The 22,817-nt window shown below is 61.4% G+C and overlaps 2 protein-coding genes across 6 annotated transcripts; one reads left to right on the forward strand and one right to left on the reverse strand.

Annotated features, from left to right (window-relative positions):
• Positions 1-1,460: 1,460 nt before the first annotated feature.
• Positions 1,461-14,336, forward strand: PITPNM1 (phosphatidylinositol transfer protein membrane associated 1). Of its 2 annotated transcripts, none has more exons than XM_074230931.1 (24): positions 1,461-1,709; positions 2,646-2,789; positions 3,055-3,269; positions 3,426-3,547; positions 4,002-4,226; positions 4,383-4,709; positions 4,943-5,038; positions 5,959-6,075; positions 6,376-6,449; positions 6,966-7,213; positions 7,320-7,509; positions 8,673-8,780; positions 9,001-9,161; positions 9,747-9,925; positions 10,206-10,376; positions 11,227-11,391; positions 11,469-11,617; positions 11,933-12,043; positions 12,121-12,237; positions 12,474-12,622; positions 12,850-12,999; positions 13,112-13,295; positions 13,405-13,533; positions 13,866-14,336. In XM_074230931.1, exons 2-24 carry the CDS (start codon positions 2,712-2,714, stop codon positions 14,124-14,126), a joined length of 3,726 nt encoding a protein of 1,241 aa, XP_074087032.1. In that variant the 5' UTR covers positions 1,461-1,709; positions 2,646-2,711; the 3' UTR covers positions 14,127-14,336. The 2 variants fall into 2 exon arrangements, with proteins under 2 accessions (XP_074087032.1, XP_074087031.1); XM_074230930.1 differs by lacking the exon at positions 1,461-1,709 and adding an exon at positions 1,757-1,873.
• Positions 14,337-14,968: 632 nt separating this feature from the next.
• Positions 14,969-21,212, reverse strand: AIP (AHR interacting HSP90 co-chaperone). Of its 4 annotated transcripts, XM_074230934.1 has the most exons (7): positions 19,780-21,208; positions 19,374-19,605; positions 18,815-18,994; positions 16,804-16,992; positions 15,913-16,089; positions 15,683-15,824; positions 14,969-15,227 (listed from the first exon to the last, which is right to left on the reverse strand). In XM_074230934.1, exons 1-7 carry the CDS (start codon positions 19,782-19,784, stop codon positions 15,022-15,024), a joined length of 1,131 nt encoding a protein of 376 aa, XP_074087035.1. In that variant the 5' UTR covers positions 19,785-21,208; the 3' UTR covers positions 14,969-15,021. The 4 variants fall into 4 exon arrangements, with proteins under 4 accessions (XP_074087035.1, XP_074087034.1, XP_074087036.1 ...); XM_074230933.1 differs by having other exon boundaries at positions 15,752-15,824; positions 19,374-21,212; XM_074230935.1 differs by having other exon boundaries at positions 15,679-15,824; positions 19,374-21,211.
• Between the last annotated feature and the right edge of the window lie 1,605 nt (positions 21,213-22,817).

The following is a 22,817-nucleotide window of genomic DNA, read 5'->3' on the forward strand; positions in this document are numbered from 1 at the left end:
TTCTCTGCGGACCTCGCTGGCTGGCTGTGGGGCCTACAGGGCCAGAGGGGAGCTGGCCATGGTCAGGGGTGGGCCCGGGAATGTCATAGGCACAGTTTTTCATCATGTCCCCCGTCAAGGTGGATGTTCTTTGGCTTACCATCCTTTCACAGCATTGATGTTCCATGTTCTGGTATCCTTTCCTGAATCTGGCAGGGTCTTAGAAAAACAGACTTTCCAAGATGCAAGAAACATTAGGGATGAGCCTGAAGACTGATTGGGGTCAGAGGACTTGATTTAAACCCTGCTCTCTCACTAACGACATGGATGACCATGGGGAGGTGGACTCAGTTTGCTTGTCAGCAAAATGAGGGGTGGGACTAGACGGTCCCTGAGCCCAAAGAGGTCAGCGGGTGGCAGGTTCTTGCCTGGGCCCCTCACTCAAGAGACCTCCCTTCAGCCCTGAGCCTTGGGCAGAGTCCTGGCCACGCCCAGGCCAGGGCAAGGTCCCAAGGTGGAGCTGGGCAAGGTGGGTTGGGCTCTAGGTACAGCCAAGCTGAAGGGTGCTCAGCCTGATAGTCTGCCTAATTCGGGCCCTTTAGAAGACAGAATCTCCAAGGAGGGTCTTGGCCAGGTTCTTCCCAGGGAGAGGCCTTCTAGAGACCCCACATCCTGTCCACAGGATGGGCCTGGCAGTGCTATCAAGAAAGATGTAGCCCAGGCCTGGCCCCTCCCCGGGGAGCTTGGCTCTAGCTTGGTCTGTGTCTGGGTGACTGACACCTGGGCTGTCTAGCCACTCTGGCCAGAAGCCTGAAGTCCCCAGCTCTTCTCTGAGATCCTAAGGCAGGTTTGGGCAGGGTGGTCTGTTCTCCCTGTGCTGTGTCTGGGGAGGGAGGATGGGGGGTGGGGCTCAGGGATTTGACTGATGCCTTCCTTCCCAGAGCCTCCAGAGAAATAGACTCTTGGTCCAGTGACTGGGGCATCTGTTAGACCTAGGGAAAGGCATTGTGGTGTAATAGGGAGATAAGGGCTGGTGGGTGGAGTGGAGGGCCAGGGGTGCATGGATGTGGGCCTAAATGGGAAATGGAAACAGGCCAAGGATCTGGGGGTGGGCCTGTGTCAGGGTTCATTCAGGAAGGTCGGGACTTTTTCCAAAAAAAAACCAAAACACAAAAACCAGGCAGAGAAGTCACTTGGCTGAGGTCACACCATTACTGTGACACCTGTCATGGGGGGGCGGGGTGGCAGAACAGTGAAGGGTCGAGGAATGGGAGGACAGGAAAGGATAGTTTTGTCCCTTCTAGCCCGGGTCACTGGGCCCTACTTCCCCATCTAGGAGGCTTCCTGCCAGGGCCCCAGGTTTTGGCCCACCCCACCCTGCCCTATCTAGTTCCTTGGGCCAGGCCCAAAGCAGCCAGTGAGATTGTTGGGTGATACTTCCCCTTCTGGGAGGTTTCCTGCCAGGGCCCCAGCCTGGGCTCCCACGTCCTTCCGGAAGGAGGGTGGCCAGTTAGGCTTGGGCCCTCCCATTGCCAGGCCTGTCCGTGGGGGCAGACCCTGGAAAGGTTGAGTGGAGGTGTCCCCCAGCCTGGATCTCGGTGGCACCTGGGGAGGAGCGAGAAGGAGTGAATCCTGGAGGACCAGGCCGAGGCCTGAGGGGAGACTGAGCAGCACGGAGCTGCTGGGATGGAGCCCTGCGGGTCCCAAGGAAATTCTGGGGGGACTGGGAGGTAGGACTGCCCAGCTGGGGGTGGAGAGAGATTGGGGAAAGGAGTTTTCAGGGGAGCCACTTCAGAGAGCTCTGGGGAGCAGAGAGGGTGAAGGGGGGCTGCCCAGAGAAAGGGTATGAAGGCAGTGGGCAGAGATGGCGGTCCCCCCCCACCCAACACTCCAGGTAGCTATTGCCCCAGGCCCTAGGGGGAGCTTGGAGGATCCAGATGGATGTGGGGGGGGACGAGGTCCGGGCATCAGGAGGGGAGGGGAGATAGGTGATGGAGAGGAGGAGGAGGAGGAGGAGGTGTTGGGGACAAAGCCAGGGGATTACGGGGAGGGGGAGGGAGGCGGAAAGGGAAAGGAGCTTGGGGAAATGGAGAGGGGGCAGGGGCAGGGATGGGGAGATGGGGAGGGCCGGGAGCAGGCTGTGTTTGGGGAGGGATGGTGGGGTCCAGGGGAGGGGCGGACCGCACAGGGCCGCCCGAGGGGGCAGGGCAGAGGGCCGGGCAGGTCGGGGGAGGGGCCAAACTGCCAGCCCGAGGCACTGGGGGAGGGGGCCGGCTCGGCTCCCCCAGGGGCGGCCGCGTCAGCACTCCGTTGCCAAGGCGACGGGGAAGGAGGGGGGTGGGGACCGCGGCGGTGGCGTTTGAAAGGAGGTCAGAGGGAGCTGGGCTTGAGCTCCGGCCCCGGCCCCCGCGGCAGGCCGCCGCCGCCCCCCGCTCCTCCTCCTCCCCCCCCCAGCCTGTGCTTGCAGCTCCAAGGCTCCCCGGGCTCCCCCTCCTCCTCCATGCGGGGGGCGGGCGCGGGGCCGGGGCCGGGCCGCCCGATGGGGCTGGGGGGCTGCGGGGAAGCGCAGGGCGGCCGGGGCCAGGGCCGGGCTCCTCCCCGAGCTGGGGGGCCGGACACCCTGAAGGCGCCCCAGCCCTGACGGGCGCGCCCCGATCCCGAGCCAGGAGGCGAGGCGAGGCGCGGCAGGCGGGCAGCGGCTCCGCTGGCCGGGCAGCGGGCAGCCGGGCACCATGCTGATCAAGGAATACCACATCCTCCTGCCCATGAGCCTGGAGGAGTACCAGGTGGCCCAGCTGTACATGATCCAGGTGGGGGCCCGGCCGGGGCTGGGGGGGGCGGGGATGGGGAAAGCAGGAGTGGGGGCAGCGGGGGGGGGGGGGAGTAAAGAAGGAGGAGGGAGAGGAAGAAGGAAGGGGGAGGGGACAGGAGATTGCAGAGGAGCTAAAGGTGGGGGAGGGAAGCTCCGAGGGGGAGGGAGAGGATGGGGGAGGGGCCCAGGCTGGAGGAGGGGGTTGGGTGCTGGGGGGGCCGGGGCGGTCACTGGCCTCTGACCCGACCTCTGGGCCTTTGCAGAAGAAGAGCCGAGAAGAGTCCAGTGGCGAGGGCAGCGGGGTGGAAATCTTGGCCAACAGGCCCTACGAAGATGGGCCGGGGGGCAGTGGGCAGTATACCCACAAAGTCTACCACGTGGGCTCCCATATCCCTGGGTGGTTCCGGGCCCTGTTGCCCAAGGCTGCCCTGCAGGTGGAGGAGGAGTCTTGGAATGCCTACCCCTACACCAGGACCCGGTGAGGCTCCTCGGAAGGGTCCCCCGGGCCGAGAGGGCCCCCTGGGGACGTGGGGGAGCTGAGCCCGGGACGGGCGGCCAGCCTGGGGATGGGGGGGGGGATCCCTGGGCAGAGTGACTGCCCACCGCCCTAACTCTAAGCCTGGCCCTCCCACAGCTACACCTGCCCCTTCGTGGAGAAATTCTCCATTGAGATAGAAACCTACTACCGGCCAGACGGGGGTCAGCAGCCCAACGTCTTCAACCTGAGTGGGGCGGAGAGGAGGCAGCGCATCCTGGGTATGGCCTGGGGAGGGCCTCTGTCTGTGCTCTGCCACTGGGTGACCTTGGGCTGGTCGCTGGCTTTCTGGGTCTTTGGCCCGGCCTCGTGGAGGCAGAAGGCCCTGGCTTGGGGCCTCGGCCCATCCTGACTCAGTCATTTTACTCTGGGGGCTCAGGTGTCGCTCTCTACTCCTCTGAGATGCAGAGCGGTTGCCAAGATTAGGGAGGGAGGGGAATTTCCACACCAGGAATACCCCCAGTCCAGACCAAACCAGATAAGCCTCAGGAGCCCCAGCCTGCTCTCTTTACAGGTCTCATAGAAGAGCAAGGAGGCCCCTGGGCTAAACCATACTGTTTATCAGCCTCTTGCTTCCCCAGACCTCAGTTTCCTCATCTGTAAAATTGGGGGGGGGTGGATTCCATGAATTCTGACTGGATGACCCAGGAAGGCCCTGTGTTGCCTCGCCCTTAGATACCATCGACATTGTCCGGGATCCCGTGGCCCCTGGCGAGTACAAAGCTGAGGAGGACCCGCGGCTATACCGCTCTACCAAGACAGGCCGGGGTCCCCTCGGGGACGACTGGGCACGGCTGGCTGCTCAGTCGGGCCCCCTGATGTGTGCCTACAAACTCTGCAAGGTGGAATTCCGCTACTGGGGCATGCAGGCCAAGATCGAACAGTTCATCCATGATGTGGGTGAGGGCCGGCAGGAAGGGGAAGGGTCCGGGCCCTTGCTAGGGGTTCTGCCCTGGTGCACCTCTGCTCCTGCTCTGGGGCCTGCAGCCCATCCCAAGCTCCCCCTCCCCCCACCCTGGGCCTGCCCCAGCTCCAGCCCTGGCTCTTCCTTTCCAGGTCTACGGAGGGTGATGCTTCGAGCCCACCGCCAGGCCTGGTGCTGGCAGGATGAATGGACGGAGCTCAGCATGGCGGACATCCGGGCTCTGGAGGAGGAGACCGCCCGCATGCTGGCCAGAAAGATGGCCAAGTGCACCACCCCTGAGGAGGAAGGCGCCGAACCCCCCGGGAAGCCCGAGGTCGAGGCCCGGAGCTCTTCCAGCCAAGTGGGCACTCCTGAGGGGCCAGAGGGCCCAGCCCCGGCCGATGTGTCCCCAGACACTGACAGCTTTTCCAAACAGTGGTCTTCCTCCCCTCGGTCCTCCTACTCCTCCCAGCATGGAGGTGAGGTGGGGGAGGGAAAGGCCAACGGAGCTAGGCCATGGGGAAGGCGAGTGCCCAGGGAGAACGGCAACAGGGCCAAGGGAGGGGGGCAGCTTGGAGAGGCCCCTCCCCTTTGGATCTCAGTTTCCTCTATCTCCAGGTACTTTTAGGGGGCCTTCCAGCTTTAAGCATAGGAGCTGACTCAGGCAGGGGCTGGGGACTCAGGCAAAGGGGTGACAAAGGGGTCCTTGCAGGGGGGGCGTCCCCACAGAGCTTGTCCGAGTGGCGAATGCAGAATATTGCCCGCGACTCAGAAAACAGCTCCGAGGATGAATTCTTTGATGCACATGGTAACTTCCTCCCTCCCTCCTTCCTCCTTTCCTTCCTCGCTTCCTTCCCTCCTAACTCCTTTTTCTCTCCTCTCCCTTCCTTCAAGCATGTGTGAAGATCTCCTTACCACATGCTAAGCACCAGATTGGGGACCAGGGAAACAAGCACCCACAGCCCCCCTTAGCAGCTGCTGTTGTCCAGGGTGGACACACTTCACCCAGTGAGGGGAAGGTCTATGGCCGGTCTCCTCCAGACCAGTAGATTACTCCCAATGGCCCCAGATGAGGATGAACCCTAAGGGCCCAAGGGGGATCACACATGGTGTTCAGGGGCAGATTCGCCTGGCACATCAGACCTGGGCCTAGTTAAGAGGTGAAGGACACACTGGCCCAGGACTCTGATGCACAAACTTCTCAGAGAGGAGCAGACCCTAGCTTGGTTGGGGGGGGGGGGGGTCCAACAGGACAATTTAGAGGGCTCCCCTGGAGGCAGAGGCTCTGCTCCTGACAGGGGGCAGGGGGACTGGAGGCAGGCTTCTGGCTGGAACCTCTCGCTGCCTCTTGGCTCCCAGTCTCCCCTTCTCCATTCAGGCAGCGACGTCTCTGCTCCCCCTCCTCCCTTCTTCACTTTGTTCTCCTCCCTCTGCTCCCCCTCCTCCCCGCCTCACTTTGTTCTCTGCCTCCCTCTGCTCCCCCTCCCCATTCTCATCCTACCTCCTCCACCTCATCCTGCTCCCCATCCCCCTCATTTTGTTCTCCACTTCCCCCTTGCCAGCTTGCTCCCCACCTCCCTCACCCCATTCAACTCCTTATCTTCTCCTCCTCGCCCCTTGCCCCCCCACTCCCCATCTCCATCCGGTTTCCCCAAGCCCCTGCTCCCCTCTCCCCCTCGGGTGCAGCGGCCCCCCTGCTCCCAGCCTTAGCACGTGTCCCCTCTGCAGAAGGCTTCTCGGACAGTGAGGACGTTTTCCCCAAGGAGATAACCAAGTGGAACTCCAACGACTTCATCGACTCCTTTGCCTCCCCAGCTGTGGTCGAAGTGGCCGAAGAGGCTCTGGGTGAGCCCCGGGAGGCTTCCCTTAGCCTGGGCGGAGGTGGCTGAGCCCCGTCCCTGCCCAACCTGACCTTGAACCTCAGAGAGACCCTTGCTTTCCTGAGCCTTACTGCCTGGCCCAGAGATGGGTGACCTGAGGCCTGGCCTGGCCTGGCCACCTGACAGCTGGGCGACAGGTCCCGGCTCTCCCTTCCTTTGTGGGCCCCAGCTCCAGGCGGCCAGGTTCCTCCCTGTGTGGGAAAGGAAGAGGGGTGGTGGGGAGGTGCTGTTTGCTGCCAGTGCCCTCACTGACCTCCTTCTCCAGACCCTATAGACCCTGGGGCCGAGGTCACTAAGGGAGAAGAGGAAGGTGAGGCAGAAATGTCCAGGGACTCTGAGGTGAGTCAACCTCCCTCCTGGAGCCCCGGCTCCCCCCCTTCCCCTGCTGCCCGGGAAGCCCAGTCCCCTTGGTGCTTCTCTGAGCAGAACAGGAGCCTTTCAGCCCATTTCCAGCCCCAGATGTGTACCTGTGTGTCTGTGAGGCGCACAAAGCTATAACTAGGCCAGTGCAACCAGGGCTTCACCCCAGGGCCCCGCAACTCATTGCACAGAGAGATTAGCACCTAGTTAGAGGTGGGGACTGAACCTCTGATGTTCTTGCTGAATGAGGGAAGGAGCCCCCTCTGGGCCCTTAGACCCCTGAAAAGCCAGGAGGCTTGCCCTGGGTCTGAGGGGTCCACCAAGGCCGGCCAGTTCTTGACCTCCAATCACACCGGGGGGGGGGGGGGCGGAAAGACTTTAGAAGTTCTCAGCTGATAGACAGAAGGGATCTCCTCCCCTCCCCAATACGCTTGGCCCTGACCCCAAGTCTGTTTGGGTCCTTGGTACCTGCTGACAGTTGGGTACCTCCTCCAGGGGCTGGGGGCTGGGGACCTGGTGCCCAAGGCCTGTGCCGTGCACGCCCTCTTCCTCATCCTGCACAGCGGGAACATTCTGGACTCTGGCCCAGGAGACCTGGACTCCAAGCAGGCCGACGTACAGACCCTGAGTACAGCCTTCGATGCCATCACCCGGGTCCACTTCCCTGAGGCCTTAGGTCACGTAGCCCTGCGCCTGGTGCCCTGCCCACCCATCTGTGCTGCCGCCTACGCCCTCGTCTCCAAGTACCCCTCTGGGGTGGACTGAGGGAGGGGCTGGGGGGAAGCTATGGGAGATGAAATGGGGGGAGGGGAAGTGTGCCACCAACCCTGGTTCTCCCCCCACCCCCAGTCTGAGTCCCTACAGTCACGATGGGGACAGCCTGTCGCGCTCCCAGGACCACATCCCCCTGGCCGCCCTGCCCCTGCTAGCCACCTCCTCCTCCCGCTACCAAGGAGCAGTGACCACCGTTATCACCCGCACCAACCAGGCCTACACTGCCTTCCTGCGCTCCCCCGAAGGCGCCGGCTTCTGTGGGCAGGTCAGGGGGTGACCTCGGCAAGGGCACCAGAGAGGGGAGGGGTCAGAAAAGGAGAAGGACCAGGTGGAGTAGTGATGGGGGGAGGCGGAGGACCAGCAAGGCAACATCTCCCTGTGGCTGCCAGGCTGAGTGGCCTTGGGCAGTTTGACCCACCGCCCCAGAACGATGTCTGGACAGGTAGGGGGAACAAGGCTTAGCAGGATAGCTGAGCTGGAGGACGGTCACATCCCCCCTCCCCACCCCACCCCCCATCCCCGCAGGCTGAAACAAGGGGCTGGAAGAAAGGAGAGGGAGCTCAGGACAGGGAAAGGCGGTATCCTGGACCTGGACTCCAGACCTCAGGGAAGGCCAGGGGAGACCAGGAAGCATCTGAGAGATGAGGGGCTCCTTGGGGGCCGTGTGTTCAACCTGAGTTGGGGGGATGCCAGGAAGCTAACAGCGTCTTAGCTCCGATTTGAAAGGGCAGAGAGGCGTTCGGGGCAGGGGAGTATGGGGGGGGGTTGTTTCAGGGCAGAGGATCTGGCCGTTCTTTGCCTCATTTAGACTCATCCGGACTCTTGGGGGTCACAATCTGGGAAAGCCTTGAATGAGGCAGGTCTAGGTCAAGGACAGCCGGGGGGGGGGGCACAAAGGACCTGAGAGCAGGCCCACCCTCACAGGAACTGTGGAAGGGCTCAGGAATGGAGGGGAGATTTGATGACCATTATCTGTCAAAGGGCTAACCTGTGGAAAGGCCAATGACCCCAAGGAGGCCCCCCAGGAGCTTGGGGGGGAAAGTATAAAGAAGGCAATTGAGGCTGGCTGTCAGGAAGAGTTTGGCAGTACCCAGAGCTGTCCCTCAGCAGAAAGGGCCTGGGCACCCCCTTCCTAGAGGGCCCTTGATGAGGAAGGGTTAGAGGGCTTCCTGGGGTCAAGTCCACAGCCTAAAGCCCCCTCAATTATCCACACCAGTCTCCTTGGCTTGGCCAATCACAGGCCCAGAATGTGGCCCGACCAGGGAACAGCCCCCACGTAGACAGTTTCTTGGATAGGAACACCCTTTGAGGAAGGTGCCTTTGGGGGTCGATGGGATGCCCGGGGAGTAGCTGCTGAGCCAGAAAAGGGGTGTTTTGGAGGGGGAGCTTCCAGGATGATGGGCTCAGGAACCATCTGCCCTTCTCCAGGTGGTGCTGATTGGAGATGGTGTTGGTGGCATCCTGGGCTTCGATGCATTGTGCTACAGCAGCAATGCCAGTTTGGGGAGCCTGGGCAGCAGCCGCCGGGGCAGCGTGGTCAGTGCTCTTCTGGCCTCAGGGCCCGATCCCTTCTTTCCATCCTTTCCCCTTCTTCTCTGTCTTCCCTTCCCTCCTCCTTCCTCCTTCCTCTCTCTGTCAGCCCCGTCCCATTCTAAATGGGGAGATACACCGGCAGGGGGACGTGGGCACCCTCTTGGCTACCAGGCCCCATGGTCAGAAGGGACAGCCCGACCGAGGGATTTCTCCTTCCTTCCAGAACGAGTTGCTGTCCCCGGAGCAAGGCCCAGGACGGGATCCACTGGCCGATGGCGTGGAGACCCTGGGCCGGGCCAGCCCAGAGCCTGGCTCTCTTTCTGCCCAACGCCTGCCCAGTGACAGCCCGGCCCTGGAGCTGGACTCCCTGTCCTCTTCCTGCAGGTTGGTGTCTCCAAGTTCCCCAACGCCACAGCGTTTCTCCCCCCACCCCTGGTAGTGCGGGGGTGTGGGCAACTGCAGAATTTGGAGTCGGAGGCCTGCGTTTAAACCTCGGCTCTCTGGAGCTTGGATGAGCTCTGTAGGGGCTTCAGTTTCTTCATCTGTACAGTGAGGGGGTTGGATTAGCCAGCCTCGGAGGCCACTGGGGCTGGAAAGCCTCAGATGCCATGTCATTAATTCACTGAGAAGCCCTGAAACATCCCCCAAACCCAAGCTCTTGATTCCTTCAAATGGGGAAAATACTGAGAAAAGGCAAGACAGTACTTGGCGGGAGGGCACGCCGATGGAAGAAGCTGGGCAATCTTAGAGGTTGAGGAGAGAAGGGAGGTCAGGCCAGGAGCAGGACCAGCCTAGGCAAAGCCATGGAGAGGAGAGAGTGGCATGTCGGAGACATGGCGAGGGGGCCACCTTAGTGGAATGTATCCAGAGGGGCACTGTGTGGTCGGCCTGGCTAGGTCCCGGGCTCTCCTCACCCACCCACGTTGTTCCCACCCTCCTCTCTCCCCCTACTTGCCTCTTACCGGCCAGCCTGCAGGCTGGCACGTCCCCAGCAGAACCCCGGCGGGGGAGCACCGTCTCCTGCCCAGCCCCAGAGGCCACGGACGGCCCCACCCGCCTTGACTTCAAGGTGTCTGGCTTCTTCCTCTTTGGCTCACCCCTGGGCCTGGTGCTAGCCCTCCGCAAGACCGTGATGCCCGCCCTGGAGGGTGAGGGGCCAAGCTGGGGCCATGGGGAGGAAGGTCAACTGTCTGCCCCAGAATACCAGTCCACCTCCTGAAGCCTGTGAAACCTCCCCCTAAGTTTTGTCCACACATCCACACGTGCTGGCCACGGAGGCCACCCCCTGAAGCATCAGAACTTCAGCCTGCCTGGGGCTGGGGTGCTCCCCACTCCCTCCCCACTGTGCCAAGGGACACATGATGTGGACTCCTGCCTGGCGGTCACAACTCCCTAAGAGTTGCCCTTCCCCCTCTCTCCTTGCCTCAGTGGCCCAGATGCGCCCGGCCTGTGAGCAGATCTACAATCTCTTTCACGCTGCTGACCCCTGTGCCTCCCGCCTGGAGCCTCTGCTGGCCCCCAAGTTCCAGGCCATTGCCCCCCTGACTGTGCCCCGCTATCAGAAATTCCCCCTGGGAGATGGCAGCTCCCTGTTGCTAGGTAAGGTTCAGGAGGGAAGAGAGGGCAGGGGGCTCTTGCCCAAGGTCTAGGGAGAGGGGAGAGGTGACCTCCTTCTGGGTGCTGCCAAAATTCCAGCTGCTTCTGGGGTCACCCCGGACTTCAGGAGCCGTATCAGGATCCACCCATGTCACTGGTGGGTTGGGAGGCCCTGGACGACAAGAGAGAGCAGTGGGGTTTATGGGTGTTTTGGGGGGATGTGGATGGATGTACTTGAGTGTGGACATCTGTATGGCCGGGGCCTGTCTCGTACAGTACATGTGTGCTGTCCTTTGGGCAACAAGCATTTATTATGCACCTACTGTGTACTAGGCCCTGGGCTAAGGCTTGGGGATGCAAAGGAAGGCCCAGGAGCTCCCGGTCTGATGTGTGGGCACCAGCAGATGGGCCCTTGTGGCCTTCCTGTGGCCCGGAAGGCCTGAGAGGAAGGAGCATAGTGTTTGTGGCCAGAGACCCTGGCTTCCCATCTGGCTCTGTTCCTCCTGCCGAGCAGGGGCAAGGCCTTTGCCTCCCTGGACTCCGGGGTTCCGGCTGGTCCAGGGCTCCAAGCCTTCAGGAGGGTGGTTCCACTGGGCTGACACAGCTTCTCTTGTCCCTGTTTTATGGAGGCTGATGCCAAGCCACCTTGGCCAGCCAGTAAAGGGCCAGCCTGCACCCCCTCCCTGAGGGCTGAGGTCCTAGCAGACTGGTGGGGTCTAGAGGGTGCAGAGGAGTCCTGGGTTCAAATCCAGGTCCAGGAGAGCCAAGGCCTGCACAGATGGAATCCATTGTGGAGAGGCAGACTCCAGAATGGGGAGCTGCCTCTCACCCATGCCCGCTATGCCCTTGCCAGCTGACACTTTACAGACCCACTCGGGTCTCTTCTTGGAGGAAATGGAGATGATGGTGCCATCCACCCCGACCTCAGCCAGCGGGGGCTTCTGGCGGGGCAACGAGCTGGGCTCTGAGCCCCCAGCCCCAGCCAATGCCCCTAGCACAGCCAGTGAGGTAGTCAAAAGTGAGTCAGGTGGGCAGGGAGCGGGGCTGGGTGGGGGTCGGCCCAGAAGGGGCTTTGACTGGCTGTGTGGTCCACAGTCCTGGAGCGCTGGTGGGGGTCCAAGCGCATCGACTATTCCCTCTACTGCCCGGAGGCTCTCACGGCCTTCCCTACGGTGACGCTGCCCCATCTCTTCCACGCCAGCTACTGGGAGTCTGCAGATGTGGTGGCCTTCATTTTGCGACAGGTGTGGGGGAGGGGAGGGGAGCCAGCATGCTGACCACAGGCTTCGGGACTGGGAGAGGGGGCTCCTGGGAAAACCCAATGGGACTTTGACTTATGCCATGTCCATAAGCCATGGGCTATGCCTAGTTCCCCCAAAACCCAACGTCCGAGCTTAGAACAGAGGACGTGGAATGTCCCAAAGACCTAGAATGCAGTGACTTTGGCCCTTGGACACCAGCAGTCACCTCACTCTATAGATAGGGGTGTTTGGGGACGCTCCAGGTCTAGCCCGCAGGAGGGAGATGGGAGCTGAGAGCCCCCCTTCGTACCTCCCCAGGTCATTGAGAAGGAGAGGCCCCAGCTGGCTGAGTGCGAGGAACCGTCCATGTATAGCCCGGCCTTTCCTCGGGAGAAGTGGCAGAGGAAGAGGACCCAAGTCAAGATTCGGGTATGGTTCCCACTGTCCCCTCTGCCCCCATCTCCCAGTTCAGCCTTCACCACAGCACCCCCCTCCTCTACCTGCAGAACGTGACCTCCAACCATAGGGCGAGTGACATTATCGTATGTGAGGGTCGGCCACAGGTGTTGAGTGGCCGCTTCATGTATGGGCCCCTGGATGTGGTGACGCTGACCGGAGAAAAGGTTAGTGCCTGTCAGGGGGGCCCCCACATGTCCAGTCCCCCCCCCCAGAGATAGGTCCAGTTCCCACTACCAGGTGGGGGAGGGGAGTGGGGGGTGAGACCCCATGGTGGGACCCCCCCCAGCCAAGTGACACCCTATTTCATCTCAGACTCAGGGTCTCCAAGGGTCCCCAGCCACCCTGTGTGTATTCCGTGGTGCCCCTTCCCAGTGATCCCACCTGCTCCCTTCGATAACAGGTGGATGTCTACATCATGACCCAACCCCTCTCCGGAAAGTGGATTCACTTTGGCACTGAAGTAACCAACAGCTCTGGCCGGCTCACCTTTCCCGTGCCTCCAGAGCGCTCCCTGGGCATCGGCGTCTACCCTGTCCGGATGGTGGTCAGGTAAGGGGCCGGAACAGGCCATGGGGAAGGCTGGTGGCCTGTTAGGGGCCAGGGTGGGCCACATGGGAAGGCCAGTGGCCAGGTGAGGGACTGGGCTTGGCCACAGGAGAAGACCAGCAATTGGGGCAAGGGGCTGGGCAGACCGTGGGGAAGACCGGTGGTTGAGGAACCAGGGTGGGTCCCTGGGGAAGGCCCATCACCCTGGCTACCTGTTCCCACCTTTTCAGGGGAGATCACACTCATGCCGAATGTTGTCTGACCGTGGTGGCCCGTGGGACCGAGGCCGTGGTGTTCAGTATTGACGGATCCTTCACCGCCAGCGTCTCCATCATGGGCAGCGACCCCAAAGTGAGGGCTGGCGCAGTCGATGTCGTCAGGTTCGAGAGTCCCCTTTCCCAACCCATCCCACTCCCAGGCCCTGCTCCCAGATTGGGAGAGCTGGGTTCCAATCCTGCCTCGGACAGGCCCTAACTGTTGCTGCTCCTGTAGACACTGGCAAGACTCCGGCTACCTGATCGTGTATGTGACGGGCCGGCCAGACATGCAGAAGCACCGCGTGGTGGCCTGGCTTTCCCAGCACAACTTCCCCCACGGGGTGGTCTCCTTCTGCGACGGCCTCACCCATGACCCCCTGCGGCAGAAGGCCATGTTCCTGCAGAGCCTCATACAGGAGGTGAGGCCCCAGATTCTAATCCTGCCCACGATGCTCACTAGCTTGGGGGGAGGGATGGGGAGTGGGCAGAGTGGCCATGGTCAGTGGCACCACCTGACTCGCACCACAGGTGGAGCTGAACATCGTAGCCGGCTATGGCTCCCCCAAAGACGTGGCTGTGTACGGGGCGCTTGGCCTCCCTCCCAGCCAGACCTACATTGTGGGCCGTGTCGTCCGCAAGCTTCAGTCTCAGTGTCAGGTGAGTGGCTGGCTGTGGGGGAACCAGGGGTTCTGGGGCACAGTGTCCGCCGGGCAGGGGTAGCAGCTCCAGGCCCTCCCCCTGGGGGCAGTCACATAGCCCAGGGGCCAGAAGAACCAAGTTCAAAGTCAGCTTCAGATACCACTTGTGTGGCCCTGAGCAAGTCACTTGTCTGCCTCAGTTTCCTCAACTATAAAATGGGGGCTAACAGCTACTCCCCAGATTTGTTACAAGGACCAAATGTGAATTTTGATAAGACACTTAGCACATGCTCTCCACCCCCATCCTCATCCAGGGCAGGCCCCCTCCTAAAGCTCCTTATCCCCCCACAGTTCTTGTCTGAAGGCTACGTGGCCCACCTGGCCCAGCTGGAAACAGGAGCCCACCCTCACGCCCCCCAAACCTCAACCAGGACAGCACTGGCCAAGAGTAGTTATGTGGCAGCTCCTGTGGACTTCCTCCGCAAACAGAGCCAACTGCTCCGCTCACGGGGGCCCAGTCAGGCCGATCGTGAGGGGCCAGGGACACCTCCCACTGCCCTGGCCCGGTCCAAGACCCGAAGCATCAGCCTGAAGTTGGACAGTGAGGAGTGATGGGCCCCAGACCCCTGGGGACCCACCACTTATTTGTGGACAATCCCCCCAGCCCACCCACAAGGGGGAGGGGTTGGCTTCTGTGCCCACCTACCCAAGACTTGGCCCTCCTGCTTCCCCCTGGCCTGTGCCATATCATTGTGTGTTCCCCGGTCCCTGTCAATGTGTTACAAATCCCTTTAATGTGGGGGGGGGGGGTTGGGTCTTTGGGGAGAGGGCAGGGGTAGGGGCAGGGGCAGGTGCCCCAAGGCTTCCATGACTTGTGAAACTGTGAACATTAAACCCCACCCCTACCATTGCCTGGCGTCTTGTGCTCTGTGGGGTCTGCACTTGGGGCCCCCTCCAGGCCCCTAGGGGTCTGCTTTCAATGCCCCAAACCCAGGGCCTCTTTCTGGCTTCCTGTCCCACTGGCCCTGGATCTCTGGGACCCTGGTCCCGGGTCAGAAAGAGCCTCAGGCCACAGGGATGGGATTAGAACCCCAGTCCTATGACCAACCCCTCCCCATTGCCTGTGCTCCCCTTCTGGGACATAGTCCCTAGGCTGCTGGAACCTCAGAGAGAGCTGGAAGAGACCAGCCCCTCATTTTACAGATGAGGAAACTGAGGTCCAAGGTGAGACAGGGTCTAGCCTGAGCCCACCCAGGAAGAGACAGGGTTGGGATGTCTCTGCCACACCCGAGAGCCAGGACAACATGGGACACCCTAATGGAACATCCTTCGACCCTCGGTGATCCCCACAGGGAAGGCTGGGAGGGACCAGAGAAGGTCAATGCCTGGCCCAAGGTCACATGTCAGCAAGCAGTAGAGCTCTGGGACCCCACAGAAGAGCGGGGACACAGGCAGGCAGATAAATACAACATTTATACAGGGGGCAGGCACAGCAGAGCAGGGGCAGTCACGGGGAGAAGATGCCCTGAAAACGGGCCTTGTCCTCAAGGTCCTTCTGGCGCAGCCGGTGCTGGAGCTCACGCAGCTCACGGCTCACCACAGGGCCTAGCGCCGGCTGCAGCTGGAGCACTTTGGCGAAGTCGGCCTGGGCTTCCCGGGCATTCCACACTGCTGCGTGGGCCTTGCCCCGCTTGAAATAGGCCTTCACGTTGTCTGTGGGAGATGCCAGGGAGAAGGGTAAGGCCCTGGAGCCTCCCGCAGGGACCCCTCTTCTCTCCCAACCAGGTCTCATGGGGAAAGGGGTCTTCCTCGGGACGCCCAGATCCTAGGGAGCAGAGCTGGCATTCAGACCCAAACCCAGTGTTTGTCACTGCCTGCCAGGGGAGAGAAAAGGCAGAGACAATGTGCCACACAGGCCAGGGGAGGAGAGGGAAAGTCACGAGAGTCAGTGGAGGAAGAAGAGAAACATAAAGGTCAGTGGAAGAAAGGAAGAGCCACGAGGGTCAGTGGAGGAAGGAAAGAGTCACGAGGGTCAGCAGGAGGAGGAAGCCATGAGGGTCAGCAGTGGGGAAGGGGCTTGGGAGCACCGTGTCTCCCTGGGCAGAGGCAGCAGCTAAGGGAAGCCCTGAGGTGGGTCGGCTCGGAGGGTCAGTGAGCCGGGCACTCACCCTCGTATTTGTTGAGGATGGTGGAGCAGTGGTCCAACACTTCATAGTACTCCTGGGCCACCAACTTACACTGGCAATAGTTGAGCAGCAGGGGTGTGATCTGCAGGTCCAGCTGGATCCAGTCAGCAGAGCCGGGCTGCTCCTGGGCGCAGGGAAGAGAAGGGAGGAGTCAGGGAGGCGGGCAGCGGCCTGGAGGCTGTGGTAGCTCTGGCTCCCTCTCCTGCCCCCACCTTCATCTGCAGATTCTTGAGGCAGGCGATGGCATCATAGTACTTGATGGAGGCCTCCTTGATGCGCCCCTCCCGGTACAGGCGGTTGCCTTCTTCGTGGATGAGGGGTACGGCCTTTATCTTCTCCTCATCGCTCATGGCCCATGGATCCTGTTGGTAGGTACCAGGAGCCTCGACCTGCGGGCACAGGGGGCGGGATCACACCTCGGGAGGGCATCAAAGCCGCTTCAGCCGCTGGGACGACAAGAACCCACAAGGGGTTGAGAGCATCCCCATTGGTAAGGCCCTTCTATCTCTACCTCACCTGTGCTCCCAGAATTATTGAAGGTCTGAGCTGGGGGGTGGGGGGGGTGGGCGGCTTTACAACACAGAATATCAGCTCTAAGAGGAGACCTTAGAACACAGACCATCAGAGCTGGGGGGGGGGGTGTCTTATAATATAGAACATAGAAATCTGAATGGGGGGTCTGAGAACACAGAGTATCATTGGCTGGTCAGTTAAACAGGGAAGGGGCCTCGGTTTCCAAGCCTATAAAATGGAGCCAGGACACAAGCCCTTCTTTTCCCTGCTTTTTGAGGTCCCTATAAGACAAAGTCAAAGAGCAGCATCACTGTCAGTGTCACCCCAGAGCAGTCTGTTACTTGCAGATGGGCTTTGGGAACTGCTGTGGCTGAGGGGCACCTTGACCTTGAGCCCCAGGCCCACCCACTGACCCATCAGGCCAATGTCCCAGAAGCTAGCCGAGGCCATGGCGGAGAGGCGCCAGAGAAAGACCCATGGGAATTGTTCTTGAAGCTTCCCCTCTGGGACCCGGGTCCCCCAGCAGCCCATACAAGGCAGGGCTGAGCCCCCTCCCAGGTGTCCCTGGCCAGCCTCCCTGGGACCTTCACCTTGATCATCTCGATGTGAAAGATGAGGGGCTGTGGGTGCTGCTGCAGCTCATCCAGGTCAGCATGGCCCAGGGAGCTGTGCTCCTGCATCTGGGCGATGCCACAGCAATGGCGCTGGCCCTCCAGGGGGTCCTTGCCTGCGGCAATGTTCCGGAGGCTTTTGGATACCAGTGGGTACAGGACCACATGCTGCAGTCAGAGAGAATGGGGTCTTAGAGCTGAGAGGGGGCTTAGAACATGGAGGGTTGGGGCTGGGAGAGGCCTCAGAAAGCCTCCTGTTGGAGAAGAAACTGGCCAGAGCAGAGGAGTCACTCACCGGAGTCCACAGGGAACTGGAAGCACGCCTGGCAGGACTCTGCCCACTGCCCCTCGGCTGGGCCTGGGGCCCTTCCCTCTCATCTCAGCTCTCTTCCCAGCTCATCTCCCATGGCTTCCAGCCAAACACAGCCCCTGCCCACCTGGGCGTGGGCACCCCAGGCTGTCCATTCTCAGCTCTGCCCCGGCTGGACAACCTTCACCCATCCACGCCAAGGATCTAACTCCCGAGGCTGCCTCGAGCCCCACCTGCTCTGGGGGGAGGGGGCTCCTGGCTAACTCCCAGGCACAGGGACAGCTTTGCCCTCCCCAGGGCAGGCCCCCCCTATATCCCTGACTCCCCTAAGTTCTAGGCCAGGGCTGGGAAGAGCCTCTGACTGTGAACCCCACAGAGGAGCACAGGAAGACTGTGAGAACCCAGACCTTCGGAGCAGAGGGATCCAGGCCGAGCGCGCTCCCCAGTTTCCCAACTAATATTGGGCAGGAGGCAGGCCCTGGAGCCCAGGGGTGCATCAGCCTCCCAAACCAAGGTTGCTCCCATCACACCCTGCAGGAGGATGCCTGGCTGGGGATGGAGCTGCCTGAGGAGCCCAGGAAGAACTTTTCACCTGAGACAAGGAAGTGGGGGGCTCATCTAGAGGCCTGAGCACCGTGGGGGCTCATCTCTGGTCCCTGTTACAGAGAGGTCGGACCAGTTAAGGGCCAGACCAGCTAAGGAGAGGACTAGGAGGCCTTGAGGAGGGGTCTCCCTACTCCGTGTGGCCCCAGGAAACCCAGCCATGATGGAGGTCACCAGTTGGGGACTCTCAGAACTGCCTCCTCCTTGGGGTCCCCGCACCAACATTTATCACAAGTTCATGGCCTGGGGAACCAGGATCCTGGCCCAGACCCAGTGGGGGTGAGCAGCCCCGGAGGGGAGGGGGCACCGGTCCTGGAGTTCAGCGCCCTGGGGACTCAGGGGTCCTGGGGGCTCAGCACCCTGGGGGTCCTGGGGTCTCAGAGCCCTGGGGGTCCTGGGAGTCCTGGGGTCTCAGCACCCTGGGGGTCCTGGGGCCTCAGAGGTCCTGAGGTCTCAGCACCCTGGGGGTCCTGGGGTCTTGGCACCCTGGGGGTCCTGGGGGCTCAGGGGTCCTGAGGTCTCAGCACCCTGGGGGTCCTGGGGGCTTGGCACCCTGGGGGTCCTGGGGTCTCGGCACCCTGGGGGTCCTGGGAGTCCTGGGGTCTCGGCACCCTGGGGGTCCTGGGGTCTCGGGGGTCCTGAGGTCTCGGGGGTCCTGGGGTCTCGGGGGTCTTGGGGTCTCGGGGGTCCTGGGGTCTCGGGGGTCCTGGGTCTCAGGGGTCCTGGGGGCTCAGCACCCTGGGGGTCCTGGGGTCTCGGCACCCTGGGGGTCCTGGGGGCTCAGGGGCCCTGGGGGTCCTGGGGTCTCAGAGCCCTGGGGGTCCTGGGAGTCCTGGGGTCTCAGCACCCTGGGGGTCCTGGGGTCTCAGCACCCTGGGGGTCCTGGGGTCTCAGGGGGTCCCTCAGCACCCTGGGGGTCCTGGGAGTCCTGGGGTCTCGGCACCCTGGGGGTCCTGGGGTCTCGGGGGTCCTGGGGTCTCAGGGGTCCTGGGGGCTCAGCACCCTGGGGGTCCTGGGGGTCCTGGGGGGCTCAGGGGTCCTGGGGGCTCAGGGGCCCTGGGGGTCCTGGGGCCTCACCTTGACGTCGCACAGGAACTCTGCCACCTCCCCGGGCCGCATGGTGCCCACGATGGCCTCCCACACGGGCAGCTTGAACTGCTTGCCCAGGATGAGCTCCATGGGCTTGCCCCGCTGGCGGCTGTCATCGATGACCGCCCGGTGCTCGTCGCTGCGCAGCGTCCGGAAGTGGAAGGTGGCCTGGGGGGCGCGCGGGTCAGCACCACGGCCAGCGCCGGGGTGGGGGCGCCTCCCTCTCTGCCCCCCCCCAGGCCCCCAGCCCCATCTCTGTCAGACACCCCCCCCCCAGCTAGAGCCAGGGAGGGGCTCGGCCAAGTTCGGGGGGCGGGGCCCAGGGGAGCCTCCTGCCCGGCCGCCAGGTGGCGCTCCGGAGCCAGACGCCGGCCACGCCCGGGGCGGGGCAGCCCCGCCCGGCCCCGCCCCCCCGGCCCGCGCCGGCCAATCGGGACGAGCGAGCCCGTGAGTGCCGGGGCCGCGGGCCAACGGGGGCCGCGCCACCGCCCGCTCCGCCGCCTGCCCCCGCCCCGCGCGCCCGGCCCGCGGGGCGCCCGCGCCCTACCTTGGTCCCGTCCCGGAAGTCGGGCAGCTCCCCGGTGCCCTCCCGGACGAGCCGCTTCTCGATGCCCTCCGCCCGCAGCTTCTCGACTAAGTCCGCCATCCTGCTTCCCCGGGGCCCTCCTCTCGGAAGCTTCCGGACAATCTCGGCCGCTTCCGGAAACGCTTCGGGGTCCGGGCAGCTTCCGGAACCGCCGGGTGGGCAACTTCCGGAGGCGGCTGCGGCGCCATCTTTACTGAGGGGAGAAGCCGGCGGGAGAGGTTGCACATGCGCAGACGGGGCCCGGCCCCGCAGCCCGGGGGGCGGGGCAGTCCGGCCGGGCAGGAGCCTGGCCGCGGGGACACCCGCTCGTGGGGGGGCCGCCCCCCCCCCCGGGCTCCCCTCCTGGTCCCGGGACCCCGCGGCCCACCTCATGTGGAGGGCGAAGTGTGTGGAAGGTTCTCGAGCCGCGGCCAGTCCGAGAGCCGAGCCGGCGCCCAGGGCAGCTTGTGGCCATCCCGACAGTTAGCCCCGACACCCAACACATCAGCGGCATCACCATCATAATGAAGGGGCTGGCCCCCAGAGACAGCCGCCAGAGCCGGGCGCGTGCAGCCTTGCCACCAGGCTGCCATCTGGACCAGCCCGATGCCGCCTCTGTGAAGCCCGATGAAGTGAAGCTGCTCGTCTAGAGCTTCATGTAATGACTGGCCCGGCCGGGCACCGCAGGAATGCCGCCCCGTGGCAGCCAGCGCCCGGCCTCATCTCCCACCCTGCGGTGGGCCCTGCGGGTGCCACCCTCCGGGCTGGTCTTGGCTTTCTAGGCCTTCTTGGTGTTGTCCTCTCCTGGTCTTCCTTCCGTTCCTCGCCCCCCTCCTTCTCAGTTTCCTTCCCGCCCCTCCGTGTGCCATATCAAGCTGCCCTCGGTACCCCCAAGCTGGCTCCTGAGCCACAGTCCTTCACCGCCTGCCACTTGAGCATCTCGGACTGAGAATCTTGTAGCACCTCCACTTCTTCCCTGTATCCAGGTGTTTGGATACCCACTGAGTCAAGGTGATAGTTTGGGCCTTCTCTATCCTCTAGCTCGTCTTCTTGCCCCAAACCCCGGAGCCCTTTTCCTTTCTTAGGTGAGAGGAACCTGGGAAAGATCATATTTGCTTTTCGTAATTTTTAGATAATTACATTCATGACAAGCTGAGAAAAAAGTCACTTGGAAAGCCTGGCATCTCTGTGATAGGGTATGGGCAGTTCCTGTGCCCTCCATGTCGGTGACTTGCGTTATTGCAGTGGTCTGGAACAGAAGCTGCCATATCTCTGAGGTTTACCTATACCTCGTCTGATCTTAACTATTAGAGGCAGGTGCTATTATTAGACCCATTTGATAGCTATCTTAACAATAACTTAGAGGGAGGTGCTATTATTATAATACCCATTTGATAGGGTATAATAGGGAGACAGGGGTTCAGTGACGTACCCAGGGTCCCACAGCCAGTGAGTGTTTGAGGACGTGTTGGAGCTCCAGGTCAAGCACTCCACACATTTGTGCCCTCTAGTGGCCTCAGGGGCACACTGGCCAGGACTAGAGTTGGCATTAGGAGGAAGGCACTTAGAATTCCATCCAGGGACTCAGTCCTGCCAGTGGTGGTGCAAATTGTGGGGGTGGGGCACGACAGGACCAATCCGGGATGCTTGAGCCGAGCTTTGGAGGAGGCCAGAGGTAGGGGTCCCAGCATGGGAAGAGCAGGAAAGTAAGCCCCAGAAAGTAGAGTGTGTGAAGGAAGAGAATAGGAACAAACCTGCTTTAGAAAGGCCATTTTGGCAGCTCTGGAAAAGACAGATTGGAGCCAGGAGAGACCTGGGGCAGTGAAGCCAATGCGGCGGGGGGGGGGGGGGGGGGGCTGCCCTATTAGTGCAAGTGTGAGATGATGACATTCTGAGCCACCATGAGGGTAGAGTAAATACAAGAATACAAAGAAGGGACAGGGGTAAGAGAGTATGGGGGAGGGGGGTGCTAGGTGGCTCAGTGGATAAAGCACCAGCCCTGGAGTCAGGAGTACCTGGGTCCCAATCCAGTCTCAGACACTTAATAATGACCTAGCTGTGTGGCCTTGGGCAAGCCACTTAACCCTATTTGCCTTGTAAAAACCTTAAGAAAAAAAGAGAGTATTGGGGCAGAAGCTATAGAATTTGGCCATTGATTGAGGGAAACTAAGGAGCTGATGAAGGCTCTGGAGTGACTAGAAGGATGAGAGACAGAGAAGAGACAGAGGCCACTTAGGGCTAGGGGCAGATTTGGAAGTGCTTGGTGAAGGGACGCTCTGAACCAAGTGGGAGCCAAGGGAAAGAGTGCATCCAAGAGGACAGCACCTTGGAGAGCATCCATGGAGAGTGGGCTCAGGAGGCTGGGCCCGCAAAGAAGATGGAGGAAGAGAGTGCTGTCACCTGAGCCCAGAAGGGAGAGGAGAACAAGAGAGGGGGACCACTGGCTCAGATGCTGAAGAGCAGTCAAGGGGGATAAAGCATGGAAGGCTTTTAGCACTTTTTCAATTCTCATTTTGGCTTCTTCAGGAATATGTGACCTGCTGCCACCTTTCACCTAGGCTATTGCCTTCTAGCTGGTCCTACTGCTTCAGTCTCTCCCTTTGCCTAAATCTATCTGAGATTCTGCTGTCATGAGGATTTTCCTAAAGCGCATGTCTCTCTTCCTCTCTCCTTTTTGTCTCTGCCTCTGTTTCTCCCCATCTCTGTCTTCCTCCTCTCTTCCTTTTCCATCTTTCTGTATCTCTGTATCTTTCTCCCCCCCCACACACACATACACACACACAATCCATTGACTCCCTTAGAGCTCCTGTTGTAGCAGAGTGCCCAAAGAGCAATCTCAGAACCAGGATGAGATGGGTTCAAGTCCCACCTTTGACTTGGTGACCCTAGGCAAATCACTGAACTTCTCAACGATCTAAGCAACTCTCATTGAGACTTGTTCATCTTTCATTCTTGAAGAGGACCCATGACTTCAGAGGGGGATGCCAAGTCATGCTTGTGAACTGGATTTGAGGGAGGCAGAGCTACGCAAAGTCACCAGCCCCACTGTCCTCCAGAGCCATTGGTGTCCAGTGACAGGATCTAGAGCAGGACGGCGGGCAATGGCCCACATGCAGTAGGAGACCTGGGCCTTTTAAGCTAAGGTCTTTCCCAGGTCTCAGTTTGTCTGAAGCAACACCCATTCAGTGATTAAAGGCTAAGGAAGAATGGAGGCAAAGGATAACTTAGTTTGCTGTCACAAATGAATCAATCAGGGAGAGGGAGACGCTCAGAGAAACAGTTGCTATTTACACTCACTTTGAGCCATCCAAACCAAAACAGTGAGCAAGTGAAGCCTGGACTGAGGCCTATTATTGGCCAATGAGTGCGAGCCATAGTGATTTGGGTTTAAAGGCATAGCCAGATTAGCTCCATCTGAATCCCAGT

This window comes from Macrotis lagotis, chromosome 3 (genome assembly GCF_037893015.1).
Source record: "Macrotis lagotis isolate mMagLag1 chromosome 3, bilby.v1.9.chrom.fasta, whole genome shotgun sequence".
Classification (NCBI taxonomy): Eukaryota; Metazoa; Chordata; class Mammalia; order Peramelemorphia; family Peramelidae; genus Macrotis; species Macrotis lagotis.

Excerpts from the sequence above, each read along its gene's own strand:
- PITPNM1 (XM_074230930.1), top strand. The coding sequence starts at position 1,844 with ATGGCGGTCCCCCCCCACCCAACACTCCAG. Across the intron at positions 7,214-7,319 it reads GCCTACGCCCTCGTCTCCAA|TCTGAGTCCCTACAGTCACG; the intron begins GTACCCCTCTGG and ends CCCCACCCCCAG. Across the intron at positions 12,623-12,849 it reads CCTGTCCGGATGGTGGTCAG|GGGAGATCACACTCATGCCG; the intron begins GTAAGGGGCCGG and ends CCACCTTTTCAG.
- AIP (XM_074230932.1), bottom strand. The coding sequence starts at position 19,784 with ATGAGGTGGGCCGCGGGGTCCCGGGACCAGGAGGGGAGCCCGGGGGGG. Across the intron at positions 18,995-19,373 it reads ACTTCCGGGACGGGACCAAG|GCCACCTTCCACTTCCGGAC; the intron begins GTAGGGCGCGGG and ends CGCGCCCCCCAG. Across the intron at positions 16,090-16,803 it reads TTCACATCGAGATGATCAAG|GTCGAGGCTCCTGGTACCTA; the intron begins GTGAAGGTCCCA and ends CTGTGCCCGCAG.